This window comes from Ammospiza nelsoni, chromosome Z (genome assembly GCF_027579445.1).
Source record: "Ammospiza nelsoni isolate bAmmNel1 chromosome Z, bAmmNel1.pri, whole genome shotgun sequence".
NCBI lineage: Eukaryota > Metazoa > Chordata > Aves > Passeriformes > Passerellidae > Ammospiza > Ammospiza nelsoni.
This window is the reverse complement of record NC_080669.1, coordinates 81,092,461-81,116,371: the sequence shown is the minus strand read 5'-3', so window position 1 is coordinate 81,116,371 and position 23,911 is coordinate 81,092,461. Positions and strand designations below refer to the sequence as shown.

General features: G+C 43.5%; 1 protein-coding gene across 7 annotated transcripts in view; it reads left to right on the top strand.

Annotated features, from left to right (window-relative positions):
- CELF4 (CUGBP Elav-like family member 4) overlaps window positions 1-23,911 on the top strand; it is a 694,523-nt gene that overhangs the window by 585,995 nt on the left and 84,617 nt on the right. For 5 of the 7 annotated variants that reach the window (XR_009420406.1, XR_009420404.1, XM_059491868.1 and 2 more), the window contains exons 4-5: window positions 5,564-5,692; window positions 10,838-10,917. Coding sequence is in view for 3 of the 7 variants with exons in the window: in XM_059491868.1 (XP_059347851.1) it covers window positions 5,564-5,692; window positions 10,838-10,917 (209 nt within the window). In the remaining 4 variants the exon portion in view is untranslated. The remainder of the gene's footprint in view (window positions 1-5,563; window positions 5,693-10,837; window positions 10,918-23,911) is intronic. The other 2 variants (XR_009420407.1, XR_009420405.1) reach the window with 1 other exon arrangement.

Below are 23,911 nucleotides of genomic sequence, written 5' to 3'. Positions count from 1 at the left end.
AAATGTACCCCCACGCACACACATACATTAGCGAGAGCTATCTGGATAAACACAATCCTGTGTCGTGTCTCCCTGCGAGTGACCCTAATTTTCCCCCAGTCCCTCCACAATTGCTGTGATTCTTGTTCTTGTCCTCTTGCTCCACGGAGGGTCAAACATCCTGCATCTCATTGTCCCTTCTGTCTCTTTAATTAGTGCCCGTCCTCCCCCCTCTCCCCCTCGCTCCAGTGTCCCCCCTTCCCATCTCCTTTCAGCACTTGGTTTGCAGCACTCTGTTATTTCACCTTTCACGTGCGCCACCTCCTTCGCCGGGCCCATCTGACACCTCTGCCTTACACTCATCATGGAAACATAACGTTTAAATACAAATAGAACAGGGAATAATTTAACCCCTATTTGCACCGGGGAAGGTGCCAAGGCTGCATATAAACACTGCAGGGAAGTCTGTAGATGTTGTATGTTTATTTGACAAGTTGCGTTTCTCCACCACGATGCCTCTCAGCCAGATTTTCCTGACAGGCACGAGCCTCCACTCCTGGCAGAGTGGTCAAGAAGAGGGAAGCCTGGTTCCACAGAGAAAATGGAAATGTGACCAAATTGGAAATGTGACCAAAGGGACATCTCTGGGAACCCTGATTTGCCATTGCAGTGGTCTTTCTCTCCCTTCTTGTCCTCCTGCGAGGATCTTGAAGTGCTACCTTCTGTCACTGCTGTGATTTATTTGTGGCAAAATGGGGCAGCCTTGAGCAGATCCTAATTTTCAGTATCAGAATTAACCAGCAAAAACCTCTCCTTTGTGCCAGCACACACATAAATATCTAGCCATGTTTGGACATTTCCATGGCAAAGGGGGCACAATGGACTCAGCTTGTAGAAAAAGACTGATAATGGAATGTACAATAATGAGGGAAGACAAAAGCATGAGGAGAAGAGGCTCACATGGACACCATACTCAGTTGCAATGTTGCACTGCTCATAGTGGCACCAATTTAGAGATGTTGCTGCAGCAAGGTTAGTGGGGAGTCATCACATGAGACAGAAACTGAAATTGTGACTTGGGAGAATGTACTAGACAGAAATTTGGACAGGTTGTTCCTCACAAAACCAAAGGGAAGATGCTCAGATATGAATGAATACTTGATGCACAGACATGTGTGGCCTTGGGGAGGCTAAATGGAATAGGCCTCTTTCATCACACCTGTTCTTAGACACACTGAGTAAGCTCACTGTCTTCATTCCCCTCATGGGGAGGAGATGGAGGATGCTCCTCCTGGGTGCCCATCTCCATTGAGCAAGGCTGTGTGGTGCTGCAAGGTACAGCTGCCTTTCTGTGGCCACAAACCAGTTTAGGTTGGAGCACGAGGTCATGTCCACAGCTCATGCTGGGGACATCCCAGATCATGGGCTCATTCCTGGCTACTTTTCGTCTTTCCCTTCTGCCCTGGACAGTGATACTTCTGTTCTCCTTGACTGAGTGTTCACTTTGGTCTGGGACCCATGTCTTAGGAAGTCTGGTCTGAAGATTTTTTGCCCCACAATGCTGCAGTCTGAAATGGCTTGAGCACTGAGCCTGGCAGTGGAGGAGATAGGGGACTGAGTCTGCCCAGTGCTCTGAAATTTAGGTGTGGAGCCTGAGATACGTGTTGTGGGAACAATGTCTCACTGAAAAAGGAGGAAGCATGTGACTCAGGATGGTGATATATATGGATTATTTTTGGTGGAGACAGGCCCTACAGGCAGGAAAAGCTTAGGGACAGCATCATCTAGAGCTGCTCCAGGCTCGTGTGCAGCTGAAGACTCAGAGTTTTGTAGGATGTAGCACCCTCAAATCTCACTAGAGGACACTGGAAACACCTGGTGAGGAGCACCAGTGGTGTGCACATGTGGTCAAGACAGACCTTGATGACATCAGCACATCCCCTCTTAGTCGCAGACATATTTTATGAAAAATCTTTTTCTTAGGATTTTTTCTCCTGAGAAGCTGAGAGGCGTCAGGAACAAAATGTAAACATTGATTATCTGCTGCTGTGAAATGCAGCAAGTAGGTCTTTGATTGGCCCATGTTAAGTGTTTGTAATTAATGGCCAATCACAGCCTAGCTAGCTTGGACAGGGAGCCGAGCCACAAACCTTTGTTATCATTCCTTCTTATTGTTTTGCTAGCTACCCTTCTGATGAAATCCTTTCTTCTATTCTTTTAGTATACTTTTAATGTAATGTATATTATAAAATAAAAATCAAGCCTTCTGAAACATGGAGTCAGATCCTCGTGTCTTCCCTCATCCAAGAAATCCTGTGAACACCGTCACACCTCTTCATTTTATTGTTGCAAACTCATGGCCGTTTTTGACATATTTAAAAAACAGAAGTTTTCATGAAGCTTGGCATGCCAGTATTTTGTCCAGGATGTGGAAGACTATTGTATGATGATGCCCAGGGTGTAAGAGGCTCATAAAAGACCATTAGAGGAAAAACTCATCAGCCAAGATCTGGAACACATTGAATGATCCCTTCTGCTGGACTCTTCCCTCTCTTTTTCTACTCAGGATATGTGATCAGTGTTGTTAAAACACAGTGTTGAGTTCCCTGAAAGAGTTGGGATGTGAGAGGCAAATGCAGCACTTTGTTATAGAAACTACTGAAAGTAAAAAAAACTTGTTAAATCAACTCATTTTTTTATCAGTCTAGAGTGTGATTGTGTAAAGTTCTAGGATGGCAGATATAACAAACGATTCGCCTGACTACACAGGGTGATGTTTTTCAGGAGGGAGACAGGGTGCTGGTTTGGAGATGGGGCTGGAGGTGATGTCCAAGCAGTGGCTGTCCATGGGGATCCCCTTCACACCATCTCCCCTGGAGCAGCAGCAGCTCCTGGGGAAGGTGATGCCCCCCTTTGACAGAGCCTGCCCCTGATGGTCAGATGCCCATCCCATGGGCAGCTCACCAAAGCACCACATCACCTGCCAGCCACTGCAGATCCAGTGCACTGCAAAGATGTGGGGTGGGGGATGTAAAAATAATAATTTGAGCAGTTCCTAAAACACCTGGTTTCAGCTTTGCATAAACTAGACCAGACAAGGCAGTTTCAGGCCAGTTCCACACTAGAGAGTTTTGCTGACAGAGGAGGGATGTGATTTTTTTTTTTTTAATGATACATTTATATTAGCAAAAAGTCTGGTGAAAACAGTTACACAGCTAGAAGAGTGTTTTTGCTGATGCAGCTTATTTGAAACAGGGGAAGCTGTACAAAGTACAATATAAGGCTCTTCTGTTGTGCTGGAAGCATTTAACAGGCACAAGTTTCTAGACAAAACCTTTTGCCAATCATGTTCCTAGCTCCTTCCAGCTCATCTGCCCCCTTCCTAAAATATCTTGCAGGAATCTGGTCCCATTTGCTAGGCAGGTTTTCTCCCAGCATCTGGGAAACCTTTGGACTTTGCACTGGACTCGTTTCCTAAGGCTCTATAATGCCCTAGACTGAAAGATGCTCCCCAGTGCACACCATGAACTTCACCACCTCTTCTCTGAGGCTTGTACCTCACATCTTGGAGTCTCTTTTGCAGGACACTTAGGCCATTGGGAAAACAAGCCTTTCACGTGTCCAAACCACCTTCTTGTGAGGTGGGGACAACCTACAAACTGTGTCGTGTTAGGTGGGGCTCTGTGCACTACAATCTGAACTTTTTGTTGCCAGCAAAGACCTCCAAACACCTCTCTGCATAATAAATTCCAACATAAAGTAGGAATATTCTTTACTTTAACAGGTCTATCAGAAGGCTATTTCTGTTTTTCTCACCTATCAGAGGTGTACCTGTATCTCCCTAAACCTATTTTTCCTACCAGTTCAGCAACCTAGCTGAAGGCAACATAATTCCTGCTTTTCTGTGGGCAGTACACTTTTCATTGTCGTGGATAACTCGACTGCAGGGTTGAAAGCTCCTAATATCCTCATTCAATAACCACTGCATGAAAAATTATTCACATCCAAGGCTGTAAAGTAATTTGCCACTGTGCAGGTGCATCTTGGAGAGGGGAATTTTGATCAAACACTGGTTTGAAGCAGAACAGATTGCCTACTCCAGTGATTTCTCAGTGAACAAAAGTGACATGAATTGCCCAATTAGTCAGCCAGAAAAGGGTTATTGCAAACCAGTGTTTTGTTTAGCTTTAGGTTAACCTGTACACTAAAAAAAAAAATTAAATTTTAAAAAATTATTTCGATATTTACATATATTTATTCAAATTAGTTACATCTGCTCAGTAACGTGCTCTGAAAAAACCCTCTTGGTTCACACATTTACATAGTGTTTAATGAATCATAAATAAGACATTTATGAATCATGTGCAAATGGCCTGTTTACATACACGATGTAAACTATGTAAATTTCCTTTTTTTTCTTGGTATAATGGTAGTAGTCTTTGAACAGAAACCTGATCGAGAGGCATCATTCAGCCCCCTCTGAGATCCTTCTGACAATCTTATTTTTTTCACCATTATTTTCTGGAGGTGTCCCATGGAGATCCCCAAACTTGGTTTAAGGCCAAGTATAAATCGTAGAATCATTTGGGTTGGGAGGGGCCCTGAAGATCATCCAGTTCCAATTCCTGCTTTGTGCTGGCTCCAGCAGGTCCCTGTGGTTCCTGTGCTGGGAGCCCAGGGCTGGATGCAGGGCTCCAGGTGGGTCTCAGCAGAGCAGAGCAGAGGGGCAGAATCCCCTCCCTGCCCTGCTGCCCACGGGGCTCTGGGTGCAGCCCAGGACACGTTTGGTCCTGTGAGTGCACAGTGCTGGGTCACCCTGAGCATCCTTGTTCAAAACACAATTATCCACTAGCATAAAACATCCTGCTTTGGCATGAAATACCACCTGCCTGAGCTATCTCATATATTAACAATTGTATAAGTTAACTTTATATTTCAAAAAACAATTTAAGTTTCAAAAACTTTGGGCTTATTTCAAATGAACTTTATAAATATATTAAAAATCTCATCCAAACTTGTAGATACATGTCTCTGAGTGGGCATGAATGACAAATCTCCAGTTTACAGGCTGTGACTTCCGTTATATCCTGATTTTAAAAAGCTTATGTTTAACATTTTTTTCCTGCAACTTATTTAGTATTGCGAGGGCTACTAACTTATGTTATTTTTCATTTGGACTTGGTTCCAATATACTATATTTATCACATTCCTCTTGGATTGCAGTCTGAGCAATGTTGTCATTTCAGTTACTGCAAACTGACTGCAAAAATTGATCAGAAGAAGTTGATTTGGAAGACTTTGGTGCCTAGGTTTTAAGAGGCAGATAAAGATTTCATAAACAACCAAACCATTTTTGTTTGTTGTTTGGTGGTTTGGTTTTCCCAAAATTTGCTGGATTATTTCCAAGTACTCATGTGAAGTCAGAGGCTGTTAAGTTTTTTCGAGCCAGTCACCTGAAAAGACTATCAGCTTCTGAGGTGTGTCACCTCGGTGAAGTGACTGCTTGTGTTGCATGTGGTACTGAGCCATCTTGGCTTTCACACCCCTCCTGAAATATGGTAAGCATCTCTTTATTTTGTTCCAGAAGACAGAAAACTCTTTGTGGGCATGCTCAATAAGCAGCAGTCGGAAGACGATGTGCGCAGGCTATTCGAGGCGTTTGGCAACATCGAGGAGTGCACGATCCTCCGGGGACCCGATGGCAACAGCAAAGGTAAGGCATGCCTTGTGCTGTACCCTGCTCTTCGTGTATATATCATTTTCTGGTGTGACAAACCGTATCATGCAGCCCCCAGAACAGCTCCTCTTACTTTAGGAGGGGGCACATTTTTACTCTGCTGGTCGCTCTCTGCTTGTGCGTCAGAGGAAAACGCTGATCACGTTGTGAAACACTCATCTCCAGTGGGCTGTGGGTCACCACATGCAAACTCATGCCTCCCCTCTGAACAAGGCCTTTACATTCACTCCAGATGTGCTCTCCCCACCCTGTTGAACAGGATGGCTCTTTCTTTAAAAATGCCAATATTGATACCTTAAATCTTGGCTCACCGTCTCCATCATCGCCTCTGTTTGTCTCTCATCCACCAGCCCCAGGTCTTTCCCTTCTTCACCTGCTCTTTGTATGGGCTCATACCAGCCAGTGAGTGCAACTGCAAGGGTACAGGTGCCAGTTTAAATATTACACTCATTTACTGTTTGAAACATGCAAATATTTCATTGAAAAACATTGAGGTTCCTTTCCTCCTTCTGCCACTTTTTTACCTGAATGGCACAAAAGATCTTCTGCTACAGCCCAGGAATGAGCATGAGGCTTCTTTCTGGTGCAGGAAGGTTATCTTTTTCCCCAAAAGTCTCTAGACAAAGTAACTTCAATCTGAATAGGAAACCCTCTCCTCCTGGCCATTAATGTGTCCATTAAAAATTGATCTGCATATAATATAGCATAAAACGTGTGGGTATGTGCAACACCAGAGAAGAGGCCAGTCTTCACACAGTTCTTATCTCACTGGATATTTTGACAAGGTACAACATCAACCAGCACATTTTTGCAACTATGTCTTTCTCCAGTGCATCACTGCGATTTGGATTTTTTGCAAAATCCAAATTTTTTGCAAAAAAATCCACATCACAGTGATGCATTGGAGAAAGACATTGTTATTCCATAAAATCACTGGTGGCCAAAAAAATTACTTTACACCAGCCTCATAGCTGTTCAACACACATCAGCACAGATCAGCCTTCTTGATATAAATGGCTGAAAATAAGCTGTGGGCACCTTTTTTCAGTTTTGGGTTCACTTCATTTCCACCACACCCAAAGACAGGGGCTGGCCCACAGGGAAGTAGTAGGCTAGGATGTCCTAGAGAAGCTCCAGCCATCATAACAGCAGACAGTTAAGCATGTCATTCACTGAACAAATCAGTAAACTGGGAAAAAGCAAAAAAAACCATGTCAGGCTGCTTCCACCTGGAATGAAATTTAATGAAAAAGGAGTTAAACAGAGTAATAATAAAGGCAATAAAGTCTGAGTTCTGTGAGAAACAAATTCCAGAGGACATCCAACCCATGGACTTGTCTTCATACTTGCTCTATCTTTTTTTTTTTCCTTCTAAAACAATTTCATTATAAGACAGAATCTGAGTGGCAGCTCCATATTGCTAACCAGTTTAATTATTAGTGCTAGCAGACTGCAGTCTCAGGCTGACGTTTCACTGAGCTGTTCAGGATCAATACTGAGCCTTGACAGAGTTAATATTACCAGCTTCCATTTGCTGGTGCTATTTACTGAGAATGTGAAGCTCCTAATTTACACACACACGGTTTCGTGCATGCACACATGCACACAGAGCAGTCAATCCAATGGAAAACTTAAGGCTAGTGCCCTTATCTTAGGAGACAGTCAGGCAAGCCACAACTCCCACAAAGTTATTCCCAGTCTGTAATGTTTTCCATCTGCTAGAAACCAATATGTGACACACATTGCTTGTGAGCTACTTATTTTGGGCAAAACCCATAAGGCTTAAATTCTACGTAAATTGAGATTTAAGCAGATTGTCTAAATTCCAGATAGCAGTCAGATCCCATGCACCTAAATCCTGCCCAGCCCACCAGGTATCCCTGTGGTGAGCCTCTACACCTTTCAGGTAGCTCAGTGCAAGCATTGCTCTAGAAGATGGGTAGCAGCTCCCCAGTTTAATCCCATCACAGCCCAGGCATAGCCAAAAAGCTGCCCAAGCCTTTCCTGAAGCCTCTCCTGAGCCATGGGCCTTCAGGGTCTGCATAAACACCTCCTGCATGAGTTGCAGTGCTAGGAAGGGTGGCTGGAGCAGGTAAGCAAGTGGCAGAAGAGCTGGGACTGAGGAATTTCTTACCCTGAAGGGGAATGCAGCACCCTGGGAGAGGATGGAGTGCTTCTGCACCACTCCAGGTGAAGCTCATGAGGGTGCAGGCAGGAGTACTCAGGTGAGGGACCTGAAGTGGATGCAGAAGGACCCACAGCGTCTTAATTGCTGCTGCTCTCTGTGCAGCTATTCTTTTTCCCTTCCTATTTTTTTCCCCATTCAGCAGCCTGCCTCAATAACTCAAAAAGTAAGAACTTCCACCAGCACCTTCCACAAGAAGAGCCTTACCCTGTGCAATTACAATCCTAAGGCCTGATTCTGCAGCCTCCTCCAAGCTGACAAAACAATCAGGGCAGCCCCTTCCAGCCCTAGCCTGGAAGCAAAGGAGCAAGAAAACCTTAAGCACATGTATCACCCTGTTCAGCAGAGGTTATATCTCTGTGTGTGTCAAAATCCCTTCACACTCCAGAGCTGCTCCTGTCAGAAGGACACCATTGTTCTGAGGAGAGTGACATGACTCACATCCTCAGCTCACCCGCTCCTGGAGGCAGCTCTGGTGACTATGGCAAGGAAGATTATGTGCACTTCTGGTGCTGTGTACAGAAGCCATCTGATTGAATGCACAAACAAAAAGGACAAAATGTTGGGATCTGTGCTATTGCCTTGCCATTTACACCAGTAAAAGCTGAGTTTTCACTCATCCTGCTACCTCAAAACCTACTGGAAGCAGTTAATAGAAAGCAGTAGGAGGGATCCCATTAGCATCCTGAGCATTAAACAAGATAAATGCCTGCTACTCCCTTTATTCCCACCTTTATCCAGCTCCACTGATCCATCAGGACCCTCAGCACAGGGGTGAATTTCACCTGACAAGAGTGAAACCTTCAACATGACAGCAGCATCACAGCCAAAAATCCTGCTCTAAATTAAATTGGTGACTGGAACAGGAAAGCTTTTGTATATTTGCTAATCAGCATCTTCTTTTTAGAGGCAGAAAGTACAAAAGAATCTCTGCAAATAATTAAACACCCTAATTCTGGATTATCTCTGATTAATGAAGAGGAAGACACAGTATCTCAGGAGCCTGGGAATGCTGGGCTGGGATTATGTCATAATTGATCCCTATTGTTTCCAGCTGAAGTTTATCTATCTCATTTTCTCATGATTGTCTCTTCTCAGCTCCTTATAAATTAGATCCAGCTATTAGCAATAATAATTGGGCTTTTCCTGAAATACAGCCTGAGTGCAGTGTTGGGAGGGTGATGCAAAGTGAACAGCCCTCAAAGTGAACTGTTAGATATTTTATATGTGTATATTATTTTTAGAAGAGGCTATCACTGCTTTCTTCAATCTCACTTCAATCAGCCTGCAGTGATGATTTTAGGGACCTTTGGGGTTCATTTTTCTACTTTGCATCTCTTCTAATTCCACCATGTGCTGTAGGGATCCAAAGGGGTGTGAAGACTTTCTAAACTTGCTGCAAAGGGGCTGGAGAGCCATCCCACTGTCAGGACTGGCATCCTGTGCCCTGCAATCTGCAGCCCTTCAGGGAAACCGAGAGGGCTTTGCAAATTGATTAAAAGCTCAAAAGTCCTTGGTAGTAATAGAAGGGGATGGAAGCCAAAACTTCTCAGATCTCTCCCAATCTGTTCCAGAAACTGCCTCAGCATATGGAAATTACCCTTCCCATCTCTGAGTCAGTTTGCTTGTAGCTGGGAGTGTTGGCAATACTTTCCCCCACCCTAGAAGTGCATGTAACCCTTTGAAGTGTTGATCATTTCTGCACTCTAGCGCACACCCATAAATGCACCTTTCTGCCCTAAAACCTTATGTAAGAGTTTGGTGTGAGATTGCCCACACAGCAATACAGGCCAGAGAAACACTGCCCACATTTCTCTAATGTCCAGAAGAGAACACCTACACAGGCACTGACTTTGCAGCTATGAAAAACTTAAGATTCAAGTTTCAGTGGTGGCAGGATGGTAATCAACACATGGGTACCTCTCCCACCCCTGCTACTTCACCAGAAGGTGTCTCATGCTTTGCCAGACCTAAGTGGCTTGGAGCCAAGAAAGGCTCTGGGCAGTCTGTCACAGAGCTCTACCAAGCAGTGAAATCATAAGGTACCTTGTGGGCTTGGAGTAACTCAAATACCTTCTGTACATTTGTCCTGTGCTTGCTTGTGTCAAGAATGTGCAGCTTTCCAGTGACTTGCACATGATTGCATGCTGTTTCTCACAACCACAGAGGGAGGAACACTCATCATTAGGTCTAATATCAATAAAAGAAACAGCTTTTTCGCTCAATAAATTGTAAAGCTGTGCAAGATTCTGCCATGGAAAGCTGTGGATGTCAAAACATGACTGGATTCAAGATGTTCTTGCTAAGTTTGTGTCTGTCAGTACTTGTTACAAGTAATGTGGGAATTCTGGAAGCAGCTTAGCCTTAAGAGGTCCTCAGGCTGCTGATGTCTGGACTCTGGAAAAGGACCAGGACTGTGACAGTGTTCACAGGGGTTCTTGGATGAGGGAAGAGACGAGCATCTGACTCTATGTTTGAGAAGGCTTGATTTATTATTTTATAATATACATTACATTAAAACTATTCTAAAAGAATAGAAGAAAAAGATGTTATCAGAAGGCTAGCTAAGCTAAGAATAGAAAGGAGTGATAAGAAAGGCTTGTGGCTTGGGCTCTGTGTCCAAGCCAGCTGACTGTGATTGGCCATTAATTACAAACAACCACATGAGACCAATCACAGGTGCACCTGTTACATTCCACAGCAGCACATAATCAATGTTTACATTTTGTTCCTGAGGCCTCTCAGCTTCTCGGGAGGAAAAATCCTCAGGAAGGGCTTTTTCATGAAAAGATGTCTGCAACACAGGACACATTTTTTTTTGTTTTACCTTCTTCACAACCACATTATCAGTCAGTTCTGAGGACAGGACACTTAGCTAGATGGAATTTCATGGTACCCACGCAAACTTTCTTACGCTTTTCTTTTTCCTCTTCCAGGGTGTGCATTTGTGAAATACTCTTCACATGCAGAGGCCCAGGCTGCCATCAACGCCTTGCATGGCAGCCAGACAATGCCGGTGAGTAGCTCTGTCACACGGGCAAGTGAGAATTGGGCCAGCCCTGGCTGCCCTGGGGCCTGATTGAGGAGGAGAAATTATTTACCTGTGCTCTGCAACTCATCATCCAGGCCCAGGGCCTTGGGTGTGCTTAACTCAGCAGAGGAAAGGCTGGGATGGCAGTGTCATTCCTCACTGGCACAGAACCCCAATGGGTGCTGTGTTCTGTCACCAGCAGTTTTGATGGCCTGAAAAAAAGACACATGGTTCGCACATGCCAAAAAGTTTGGGTCAGACTTGCCATGGGCACAACCTCTCAATTTTCAGAGGGATGAAAAGGATAAAGAACTTTTTGCCAGCTCTCAGCAGAGACAAGCATGTTCACATCATGCTTAGTAGGGGCTAGAGAAATATCATAAGAGTGATGGGTGCCTGTCTCTGTTACCAAAATGTACCAACCTGGGCATAAGCCTGGTCCCCTTCACCTGCCCCTTGAAAGGTGTCAGACCTTGGTTTCAGACCAATTACTGGATCTTCCAGGAAATATCTGAGGGATCAGTCCACTTGCACAAATTTCTAATCATATGGGGTTTCAAGAATGATTGTTCAATAAAACAGAAATGGGGTTGTATTTCTATGCAAATAGATATCCGTGCACCACCATGAGACAGAGAAGGATATAAGGCATTCCACTGTCGGTAGGAGAAGAAAATCTGGAACAAGTTGTTTTGGTTTATTATAATAGTGTATTATTTTTATTACTAATTATTCACAGTGTAAATCATGGAAGGCTAAGAAGCATGTTGACAACTTGGAAAGGATACAAGAAAGCTCAATTAAAAATATTTGAGAGTGTAAAATCTCCCTTTCAGTAAGAGACTCTAATGTAAATTCATGAATTTATCCAAATAAGTTTAAAGTGGGCCCGACAGATTTTCTCTAGATCTGTGCAGGGATGAAAAAGGAAAATTCTTTACAAGCAAAAAGGTTTCTAAAACTAGCAAACTATCAAGATCTCATTTTTTGGAACCCCATCTTAGACAAATCAGTTTAAAAATGGTACATGTTTATCAGTGATGGTACCAAAAATGTCTCCTCAAATATGGGGTCTCCATTTTTCGAAGTACTTAAATACTTTTAAGAGTCTCTTCCTAAAAGGCTCTCCTAGAAAAAAAAAGACATTGGGTTTGATGATGACATTCCATACTGATACATTATGGATGTCTTTCCTGAGACAGGTTAAAGAGGAACTTTTAGTGACATTCTTTTAAACTTTGACCCAAAGTGATAGTCTATAAGCTGACATCAAGAATTTCAATTCAGAAGGGTGTGGTACCACAAAAAGGTTTAGTAAAAAGTCAGCCCTCATCCTAAAAACCCTGCAAATTCCTGTGACAAAGGCAAAAGGCAGACATGAAAAAACAGACAAAACCCAAGGAGAGTTAAAGATTTTGTCTAGATATAGTATACCCAAAATATCATTATTCCTCCCCAGGCCTTTCCCTTCCTACTTTCCCAATACTTTGGATTAGAAGAACATACTCATCTCACAGCCACCTGGGAACAATTTATGACTCCATCCTGGTGGTATCACCTGAGCTTAGGATATACAAAACACCTGAGAATTTCGTCACTTCATGGATCAATTTTATGGGACCATTTGTCCTCTTGACTTATCTGACTCAAACACCTGTTATAGAAACATTCTATAATAACCAGAGCTGGACATCTGAAAAAACAACACAATTTATCCTTTATTAGATGGCCATCCCAGACTCAGAATCAAGCTCCCACAGCTTCACAAGTTTCCATGGATTGGCTGAACCTCACAGTACATAGTTCACAGAAAAAGCAAGGAGGAAATTAATTTCATTATAAGCTAAGTTACATGGCACTGCCTTGTGTCTCCCATGAGCTACAAGCCACCACAACAATGCCACCATGTCTTTGCAGACCTGTGAGGACCTGCAGAGTGACCAACATTCAGTGAAGACATGGAGCCTCTGTGGTTTTTCCCCATGGTGGCTCAAAATTTCTAGGGCTCTTTGAAGGAGATAGGCCAAATCCTGCCAGGATCTCAGTGCCCATTCTTGTTTTCATGGTACTTTGGGGCCTGCAGCTGCGCTCAGGACTTGTTTGGATGTTCACAGGGAAATGCAGCCACCTCGTGGTGAGATGCAGACGCAGCCCATCGTGGTTGGGAAGGAGGGGGGCATCTCTGCCATCTTCCTTCAGCCCCCTTCCATTCCTCTCGCCACCAGGACTGGCCTCATCTGCCCGGCTGCGATGCCAACTCAACGCTGTTGCTGTGGCTCAGCCAATTTCAGCATCTCCTGGTTTGTCCTCGTGTACCACCAGCAGGGCATCCATCATCATTCCTGTCAGGTCTCGGGCCGCTCGCTCCTGCGGCAGACTCCTGTTTCTCCACAGCTGTCAGGATTATTGCTCTGCTGTGACTTCCTGTTCACACAACATATGTTGCCTAATAGTTTCAAAAGGCAACTTTCTTTTATGAAAGTTCCTTTCTTTTTTTTTCTTTTTTTTCTTTTTTTTTCTTTTTTTTTCTTTTTTTTTAATTAACCTTACCTTGGACAAGTGCCTGACCATCAGCCATTACAAACCCATTTCACAATGCAAGGCACTTGTTTCTCCTAAGGGTCCATCAAGTCTAAATCTTTCCAATTTTTACACAATCAATTTCCTTTAGAAATAAGCTACCCAAAATCCCCTAATTTTGAGCAGGCACAAAGATCCTTTTTTACCTACCTGTCAAGAGAGCTTCCTTTTTGTCTTTTTAGATCATATTTTCTATTCGCTCATCAACTTTATGAGACTGTTTTACTGGAATTCTATATCATCCTTTATAAGAGATCATAATCTTCATGTACTTTTGCTAGTATTTATAACATATTTACAGTAATTATATGTCCTGTACTTTTAGTTTTGATTACTCCTTCCTTCCTGTCTCTATTTCCTATCCATATGGGGACATAAACAGGTCCCTTCCTATCGTTCTCTTCTCTTCTCTTCCTGTTCCAAGTCTTGTCCCTAACAGCCTTTTCCACCAACACAAATTCAGCTGCTATTGCTGTAGTGACAGCTTGCAGAACTAATTTCTCTGCTTCAGGACTGACTCCTGTCCAACCCAAAATCTTGGTCTGTCTTTCCATCTCCTGGTGGATGTTTAGCTGTCAGAGCAAGTTCAATATGTATAAAACTGAGCTCTTGAACTTTTCCACCCAAAACCTGTTTTTTCTATCCTCCACCTTCATTTTCAATCACTGTGGACAATATTATCATTCCACCTGTCAGTCATGCTTTTCCTAGGCATCATCCTCAGCTTGGTTTTCTCCTTCTCCCCATGTCTTCATACCTGGAAAACAGCCAAATTGCACAAGAGTCATTCTGCAGAACACATCTTACTAATCTAAGATGTGGCCTTGTCCGTCCACCCACACAAAGCAAACTCTTCCCAAAACTTCATTGAACTATCACAGAATGGTTTGGATTGAAAGGGAACCCTAAAGATCATCTACATGTCCATTAGCAGGAGTAGAGACACTTCCAACTGCGCCAGGTTTGTCAAGGCCTTATTTAAGCAGGCCTTGGTGACTGCCAGGGATGGAGCACCCACAGCTCTTCTCTGGCAGCAGGCTCCACTGCCTCACCACCCTCACAGTAACAATTCTTTTCCTAACAGCTGACCTAAGACTGCCCTCTTTCAGTCTGAAGCTATTCCCCTCCCTCCTGACCCTTGTTAAAACCCCCTCTTCAGCTCTCTTGTAGCCCTTCAGGGGCAGGAAGATGCTGTAAAGTGTCCCTGGAGCCTTCTCTTCTCCACCCTGATCAACACCTGCTCTCTCAGCCTGTCTTCAGAGGAGAGGTGCCCCAGCCCTCTGAGCATCTCTGTGGTCTCCTCTGGACTCAATCCAACAGCTCCACGTCCTTCTTATGTTTGGGCCCCCAGAGCAGAATGCAGCACTGCAGGAGGGATCTCAAGAGGGTGGAGTAGAGGGCAGAATCATACACATTTAAGTCACAGCAGCTATCCTCCCCAGAAGCTGCACAGGGTTAAAAAATAGAGGGTTTTGCACTCTTTTCACCATGTTGCCCACTGAGGCAACTCGGAATTTCTTTGGTAATGAATTCATTCCTGGAAGGGGAAGAACAGTAATGTTACTGTTTACATTTCCTGCACAAGGGTGAGAAGTGAAGAGTGTGATGTTCTTGGCTTATCTTTAACTATCTGAAAGTTTGTGACCTATTCTAAATATCTTCTAGGATTCTTGCAGAAAGGAGAGAGAGCGACATTTCCAGAGATTTGTGCATTCTTCACTTTTTCTGTGCTAGGATGGGCAATATCACCTTCTGGGCATGCCTGTCCCATTATAATGGATAACTCAATAACAGGCTTAGACTGAATACCTGAGGTGGGCCCCATCTAACCTAATTTGAGACATCCAGAAGTTAAGAAACTCATGTCTGAGGTTGTCATCCAAGTTTGTCATCTAAGTTTCTCTTATAATCAATAGAGGAAAATAGATACCTCTGGAGAAATTTTATTTTACAGAAATAGATTTTGAAACCTGTCAAACTAATAGGCAAGCCCAAATAGAAGTGTGCTTTTTAGCTAATTTTAGGCATCAATTTGCTATGGTACTCCAGCTCCAAAATAGTGGTTCATCATCCAAAGTGCAACTTAGAATGAAAAAAGGACCAGAATGCAAAAAAGCACCAGTGCTTAAAAACTAAAGACAAAGCCAGTGCAGCTTAAAGTGAACACTTCACATTCAATGCTGGGAGACCTGAAATCTGTCCTGGATGTTTGTTGCCCAGATAAAGCAATTTGGGATTCAGAAACCAGGCATCCTGCAGCAGAGTCCCCTGACTCCTGTTCCATTAGATGTGCTGTGAACTTGCTTAACACACTAATTGTCAGCACTATCTTCATTCCATATCCTTCTTTAATTAATGGGGGTTCAAGGCCTCAAGCTTCTGGTGGCTTCTCCTACCACACAGACCAAATTCTCTCTTTGTTTTACTGCACAAGCCTGCAGCAGCTTGGTCAAAGCACAACATTTCCTCTGCATCCAGGCAATAGCATTCCAAGTCTATCCATGGCTGGCTGAACATTTTCCATGAAAATTACTTTTCAGATGGACTCCTTGGTTTTGTGAAAAGGGAAAATGTGAGACTTGGATACAAGCACTGAACAGACGTCTGCCTTTCAGAGAAAGATTCAGTTTAGCTGAACTTTGAAAAAATGGTAGTGTTGCAATGCACAACTTCATTAACTTGGAGGCTTTCATTTAAATGTTTTTCCATGCAGCTCTTATCAACACAAATGACAAAACCAAATTCATCAACAGTGTCCAGGAACCACCAATATCAAATGATGCAATTATTACTCAGTGTTGTTAGATGACATATAGATTAGATCTTTTGGTACTTTGTAAAGTGCTTGTTGCACTTTACGCTTTTTATTAAGCAAGAAAATATGAATGGCATAACACCTTGAATGAGGTTGATTTTGAGTGTCTGTCCATCATGTTCTTTGGAAGTCCACCCATAGTAGAAAAATTTCCAGCCAAACATGGGTAACAATCAGGTGAAAAAATTGTCTTCTTTCCTTAGACAATGTACTGTCCATCCCTTCATACCATAAGATATTTTTTTCCATTATTTAAGCTAAAGGAATTTGTCACCTCTTTGGTTTATCAGGTAACAGTGATTTAAATATGAGAGTATCAAAAACTGTCCCAAGAATCACAGAATTATTTGGGTAGGAAGGGACCCTGGAGATCATCTAGTTCCAGCGCCCTGGCATGGGCAGGGATGCCAGGCACTAAACCACAGCTTACAAGTGGCTTTGTCCTGCGCAGTGGCCTCTTTCAAGCTAATGGCAGACGGGGCACTGGTTCTCATCTTCCTGGCTTTGGATGCTCAGGCACCCCACCAAGGAAGCCACCCCCAGCTCACACTAATGATTGCTGCTGTTATTGCTGTGCATTCCCGTGGTGCTGCTATGACTTTGCAGAGCTCTGTGAGGCTGCCTTCAGACACAGCCCCACTGTGGAAACAGCTGAACAGCTGTGCTCACCCCCCACTAACCCAGCAGAGAAATATTTAGGTGGATTCGGGGCTGAGGGGAAAGCAGTGCAGAGTGTGCAGAAGATGTTCTGAGCAGGTGGAGGAAAGGAGGAGAATGGGCCTTTGTGGGCACGATGGAGCTGCAGGCCGGGTGCTGCGCTCACAAGCGGAGGGGAGGCAGATTCTGCAGGAGCAGGCTGCACCCTTTAAAGCACTGAGTCAGCAAGAACTGCCTGGGAGGAGCAGCCTGGTGGCTCCGGTGAGTGGGGGGCCACAATGCCGTACATCAGCTGAGGTATTTTTAACAATTATTTTGATATAAACAGCTCTGAACTTGAGGAGCTCCATGTAAATGGGAAGCAGTGGGGCTTGTAATTAGATTTGTGTACACTTTCATAAATTGCTGGAAAACATCAAAGCCGTGATAGAAGGCTGTGGTGCACTTTATTTCCTTCTTCTGTTCTTCTGTTAATTGAATGGTTGATGTGTGGATAGGAAGCGTTGGCTTCGCAGAGTACTATTTACAGACCCGCTGACAGCTGCACTGTGAAAATTAACAGGAACAGAGCAGCCTCTGTCACAGCTCTTCCCATGAGGGACTTGCTTCAAATTAGATCATTTCTTTCATAGGAGAAACTTTCCTCATCGCTCCTCCCTCCTTCGCAAATACGCGCTCACATCCAGCTGCACGCTCCCTTCTCCCCTCAGGCTCATGGCAGCCTTTAGTGCTCAGAAGGGTTTGTCACTTCCACAAAGTTGGGGTAGTTGGGCTGCTGTTTAAAAGCTGCAGTGCATTCCATTTCCAGCAAGACACTTTCTTCGGGAAAGTGTCACCCAGATTAGTGAGCCAGGTGCATGGAGCCACATCTTCATGTTTGCAGGTCTCTCATTAACTGGAACACTCTTCTCATCCTCCCAGAAACTCTGGTAGACGTCCTCTCAGACTACTGCTGCTGGAAATGTGGTTACTGTTGTTCCTAGAGAAAATTGCTGTGTGCTAAACACCATAAAAACCTCTGACAGGACAGCTCCTACACTCAGCAGTTTGCTAACTAAAGGCCAGGGTTAACTTGGCTGGATGAATTGCTTCAAAGTGTCAGTCAAAGTACAAAACTTCAAGGTCATCTACACTTTTGTTACAGTTGAAGGAGAGGGTCTAGGACCCAAGAGAGACTGTCTTGAGTAGCTGAGGGTTTAGGATTGATGCTCAAAATGCCAGTAACTACATCATCTGAAGGTCTCCTTAATAGACAAGACACAACAGAGAAGCAAAAGAAAAAATAATACAATGTATGGGAATGAGCAAGTCTTTTACATAATGAATCTATCTGTTTAGGCTGTTCTTAACCAAGTGACAGCAGCTCTTGTTCCTGGTTCCAGTAGAGAAGTAATAACCAGTGAACACCTGAGAATCTAAATCTTAATATTTATTGATATCTGAGAAACACAGAATTAAGAATATCAAAGTTTAAGTTTTCAGTTCACCCCCTCGCTTACTGAAAATGTCTTCATCCCAGTAACATAAACAGAACCACAGACAAACCCATAGTACAAACAGAGTTAAACAGACCACAATTCAGAGTATTAATTAACCAACAAAATTTACTTTCATTGAGATTCCAGCGTGGGATCAAATTCTCAACTGGTAAAAGCCACATCGTGAGAGTCAGTAGAGACAGAGCCACTGAGCCCCTCAGGGTAAATGGTATCACAGAACCATCGAAGTTGGAAGAGATCCCTAAGTCCGACTATCAACCCAGCACCACCTTTGTAACTCCTAAACCACATCACCCAGATCCAGATGCCTTGTAGAACACCTCCAGGGATGGTGACTCCACCAGGGTGACACATTCCAAAGCCTGACAACCCTAACAATGGTTTTCATTCTAATATCTAGCTAGGATGTCTCTTGTCTCAGTTTAAGGCCATTTTCTCTGACCTTCCACTGCAGCCACAGTAGGAAAGAACAGTCCCCACCTTGTAATCTCCTTTCAGGTAGTCACAGAGAGCCATAAGCTCTCCTCTTGAGCCTCCTCTTCTTGAAACTAAAATAGGAAGTGGAAAATCCATTAGACTTTCCTTTTACATGACCACAGAAACTCAAAGAGGAGATTCTCAGAGGTAATCCAGGCTGAAAGTTGATGCAGCTCCAGCATCTAAGTGTCCTTCATGACTCATACCTGAGTTTGGCTGAAAGTTAATTGCCCAAAGTGAAAAAGCCCAGCACAGAGTGAGGTACCATCACTCCCAGTCCGCCTGTTTAAATTAATGCAGAAGGCTGAGGCCTGGTTTTACACCATTGATATTAGAAAAACTGATGGGTGAAAATTGAGATGTCGACTCTGACCCTGTTTTTCTCTTTTCTGTTGATCTTGAACTCTCTAAAGAACACACGTTCTTTGCAATGTCCTTGTGCAACACAGAGGCTGTTTTGTTTAACTCAGGGCAAAGCACAGCACATCCATTCCTTGTATTAAAAAATTAGTAATAACTTAGAAAGCCATTTATAAGTCACCAGCAGCAGGCCTGGCCCTCTTTCCAGTAATAAATGATTTTTTGAATATGCTACTTAAACACCATTTATAAAGGTGTGTTGTCCTTTAGGATGAAAAAAGCAGAGGACATGTAATACCTACATGTGAGTTTGCAGCCATTTCTACCAAAGTCCAGCGACACCTGATAACTCACCTTTGCTTCCCATGGAGCAGTGGGCTCTGGATGGAGAGGGAAAAATGCTCATAGACCCCATCCCAGCACTTCCACCAAGACTGCTGATTCTACAAGCTTTGGGACAGCAGGTTCCCAGTGTTGCCATAATTTCCCTTAATTCTTCCAACAAAAAGTAAAATTGTAAGACTGTGTTGCCTGCCTCTTCCATAGTTTTGTAAATTAACTAATTAATCATATTTCTGGGTCACTGGACATCTTCCCTGGGCTTCCCTGCTCCCTCTGACCCATAGCATTCACTGCATCCAAATGGGACACAAGCTTGTGAGCCACATTGCCTCCTTCTGGAAAAAAAAATACTTGGTTGGCACCCACCCATCCCTTCACAAGTCCAAGGGGAGCTGCTCATTAAATCAGCAGTGTGGAGGTGGCCGTGGGGAGGCAGGAACAGGATCGTGCCACTCCTGGGAATTGCCCAGGTCCTGGTGATAACAGCAGCCCCTGCAATTCTTGCTCCACTCAACTCTTGTCTAATCCGTGTGAGATTAGCGCTTGAGGGGCTAAAATAATTCACAGGCAGGGACCTTCGTGGGATATCAGAGTCATTGAGAAGCCTCCAGCCTGGGAGAAATGAAAGAGTCCCTGCCTGCTAAGGGAGTTCCTGGCCTGCTAGAGGTAGCTCCACTGGGCATCACCACCTTCCTGTAATAAGGATTCAAGATGTCACCATTGTCTTTACCTCTTCTGCTTGCTTTGGGGGCATTTCTTTCTTCCTCCTTTTCTCTTCCTGTATCTTTTGATCTAAGCCTCATTTCTATCAGTGGGAGCTTCCCACATAGTTAAGTAGGCTCTGGATCAGCATTAAATCACTCTGGATTCTTCTCATATTTTTTTCCTTAAATTCACCCCTTCCCAGCCTTGCTCTGGTGTGTGTTCAGTACTGATAGCATGCATTCTTGTGAGGAAAACAGAAAGATCTTAGTAAATGGTGGAATGCTATCCCTGTGCAAAACATAGCATTAGCGATGCAGTAGCTATTATCCAAATGGGTTTTGCAAAGTTCAGATTTAATTTCTAGAGGACAAAGATGTCCTCCAAGAATCAAAACAAAGAATCAGAACAATGACTTTCAAATAATACTCTCAGCTGAAGCTCACACAAAGTCATGAATGTGAAGCATCCTACCAGACCCCAATGTCTTTGCCTCAGATGTCCACTGGCAAGTGAAATCACATAAAAGAGCATGTTTGACTTCTCATTCCAAATGGAAATGGTCTGGTTGGTGCCCACAGGAATAGTGGTTGTGAAGGTGGCGTATTTCAGTCTTAATGGAGTGGAAAAGAGCAAGGGCAGATCCTTCAACATAAACCAACTCTTTTCTTCACCAAAACCCAGGAGAGCTGCACTGAATTTACACCATTTCATTGCTTCAGTTCACCATCTGTTTCTCTGTATTAAAGCATGGGTGACACCTCCCTGAAAGCAGAATATATTCTCAATTAACTGTAGAATCATAGAAAATTTTGGGTTTGGAGTAACCTTTAAAGCCCATCTGGTCCAGCCCATGTCTGGACAGTGCCTGGAGATCTCCAGTTTAAACATGCTGCAAAAATTCAAATCACTTACTATCTCAATTGGGCAGCATGGTTTACACCACAATAGCCTGGAGTCTTGCAGCATGACAGGGATCTGGGAAGCACAATCATGTGCAATGCAGTGCCTTGGAAATGTTCTTTTTTGTCATATGAACATCTGAAATGTATCTGCCCAGCTTGCCAGCCCTTCCTCAACATCTCTTTTTTTCCCCCCAAGTCATCATAGGCTGTTCATGTCCTCATCCTGAGGTGCCAAAGAGGTGTGGAATTCTTGTGGGCAGAGTCCTGAAGCATCAGGATCTCCATACCTGGTTGAGATTCTAGTTTGCTTTGACAACAGTCAATTCACATTATGACCCTGGAATAATTCCACTTCTCTTATTTTCATCCTTGCTTGTTTAACTGAATGGAAAGATCATTCATAGGTCTCTATGCTGCAGCTTCCAAACATGTTTTTAATAGTAATCATAATTTATAAAAAAACTTAAGCTTTTTTTTTTTTTTTTGGTGGAAGTATATTTTATGGGGAAGTATATTTTTAGTTAATATGGAACTAAACATACCTAATCTTTCAAACCATGTTGCTCTTATTGGAAAGGGGAAATATACAACATTTTCTTTTGGATTCTTAATTTTATGTTTTTCTTCAAATAGGCAAAAAAACCATTTACTCCTTTCACGGTCCTAAATATCAGGAAAGAATCACCAGTCTGTTGGTGTAATGCAACAATACCTCCCACTTCATAATGCATTAAGGGAGGTGAATGATTTTGTGAGGACTTTTATCATTCATAGACTGAGCTGAAAAATGCTTGAAAAAAAGCGCTTGAAGAACTCTGCTTTTAAGTTTAGGTTTTTCAGATACCTGGCTTTGATTCGAGAGGCATACTAACACTTGGGTTATATATTGAGTTCTTCCTAATTAGAATTGGGTACAGTGACACCAGGAGTCAATGATTCTGTTGCCCTGTGGAAAGCAATAACTTCAGCTCTGAGAGACACCTGGTAAGTAGTGTATGGGCAAATAAAACCTAAATCAAGCTTCCACTCCAAATAAATTAACAGCTCCGGAGACCTGTGAAGGGAAGTACCTGCAGCAACTCTCTCTGCTTAGACATTGCATGAAGAATCTTCTCTACTGAGGGAGCAGCATTATCAAAGGGTCCATCACTACGGTCCTGGATGAATGCCTCCTTTCCCCTCTCCATCTCTGTCACTCTCAAGAGTGTCTAAACCAGCTCTCAGGACTGTAAAGTGGAAATAGCTCCTAGTGACTGCTGTCCTACTCATCTTTCAGATGAGACATGAAATTGAAGCCCTGAGTGCAGAAAAATAACGTATTTCACAAGATGGGAGGGATGTTAGTCCTGGTCTTTTGGTCACTTTCCAGCCTGGGTAATTACATTTCTGCCTAGCAGAAATTCCCACTGCTCTGCAGTTTAATTGGACAGTAGTTTCTTTTTCACTTGCCTAAAATCCCAGGTTGGGGTCCAACCCCACTGTCGAATCCACCAGCCCTCTTCAATAGAGCTGCATAGGCGTTTCCAAAAAATTCCAAATTTGTTTTCAGACTTAGGGGACATCATGCCAAATGGCCTGAGATAACAGAGCCCAAAGCAAATAAATCTTCCTTTGGCTTTTGGGCCTTAACATCAAGGATTCTTGCATGGAAATATTACCCTGATTGTCTTGCTGAAGGTCAGCATCCTCCCAGCTCTGTTTTGTAGTCACAAAGGGAGTGCTAAGGCAAAATTTCCACCACTTTCTGTGGTGACACTTAGGAATACAGTCATTGCCCAAAAGACAAGTGTCCAGCAGCACCTACTCATTTAAGCATCTTTGTGTTGATGGCTGAAGGTATTTTATAGGATCTGCATATTCAGATCTCTTATACTCAAGAGTTTAGACACTGGAACTTTAATATAACAAATTTTTTAAAAAATATTTTTGGCCTAGAACTTTTATCTGGCTCCATTTGAGCTAACAAAGATGTAAAGGTCCACCTACACGAGACACTCTTGTGTTAAAGGACTTAAATGTATGCTTGCCTCCAGCAGGAGATTCACTAAGCTTAAAGTGAAACGCAATATAATTACTTTGGCAAATTAGGCCCAGATTCATCAGTTTTGAAGGAAAAAGGTGTCTAACCATCTGTGGAGATTAGTAACCTAAGGAATCAGAGCAGATTTATAGGGCTGGCAGGAAAAGGAAATTCATGCATATATTCTGCAAGGCCAGACCTTCACAGAACTTTTCCTAAGAATATTGTTGTAGGGAGAAGCAACTGGACACCTGAGCTAGTAGACAGGGATGGGAAGCAAAACAGCCCCCCTGTAATCCAAGCAGAAGCACAAAGAGACCTGCTGAGTCACTTAGGGGCTCACAAGTCTATGAGACCAGATGAGATCCATCCTAAAGTGATGAGGGAGCTGGTGGAGGAGCTCACCAAGCCCCTCTCCATCATTTACCATCAGTCCTGGCCCACTGGGGAGATCCCAGATGGCTGGAGGTGCCAATGTGACATGCATCCATCAGAAAGGCTGGAAGAAGGGTCTAGAAAAATACAGACCTGTCAGCCTGACCTTGGTCCCCAGCAAGGTTGTGGAACAGATCATCTTGGGTGCCATCACACCTGCAAGATAGCCAAGAATGTCTGAGGAATC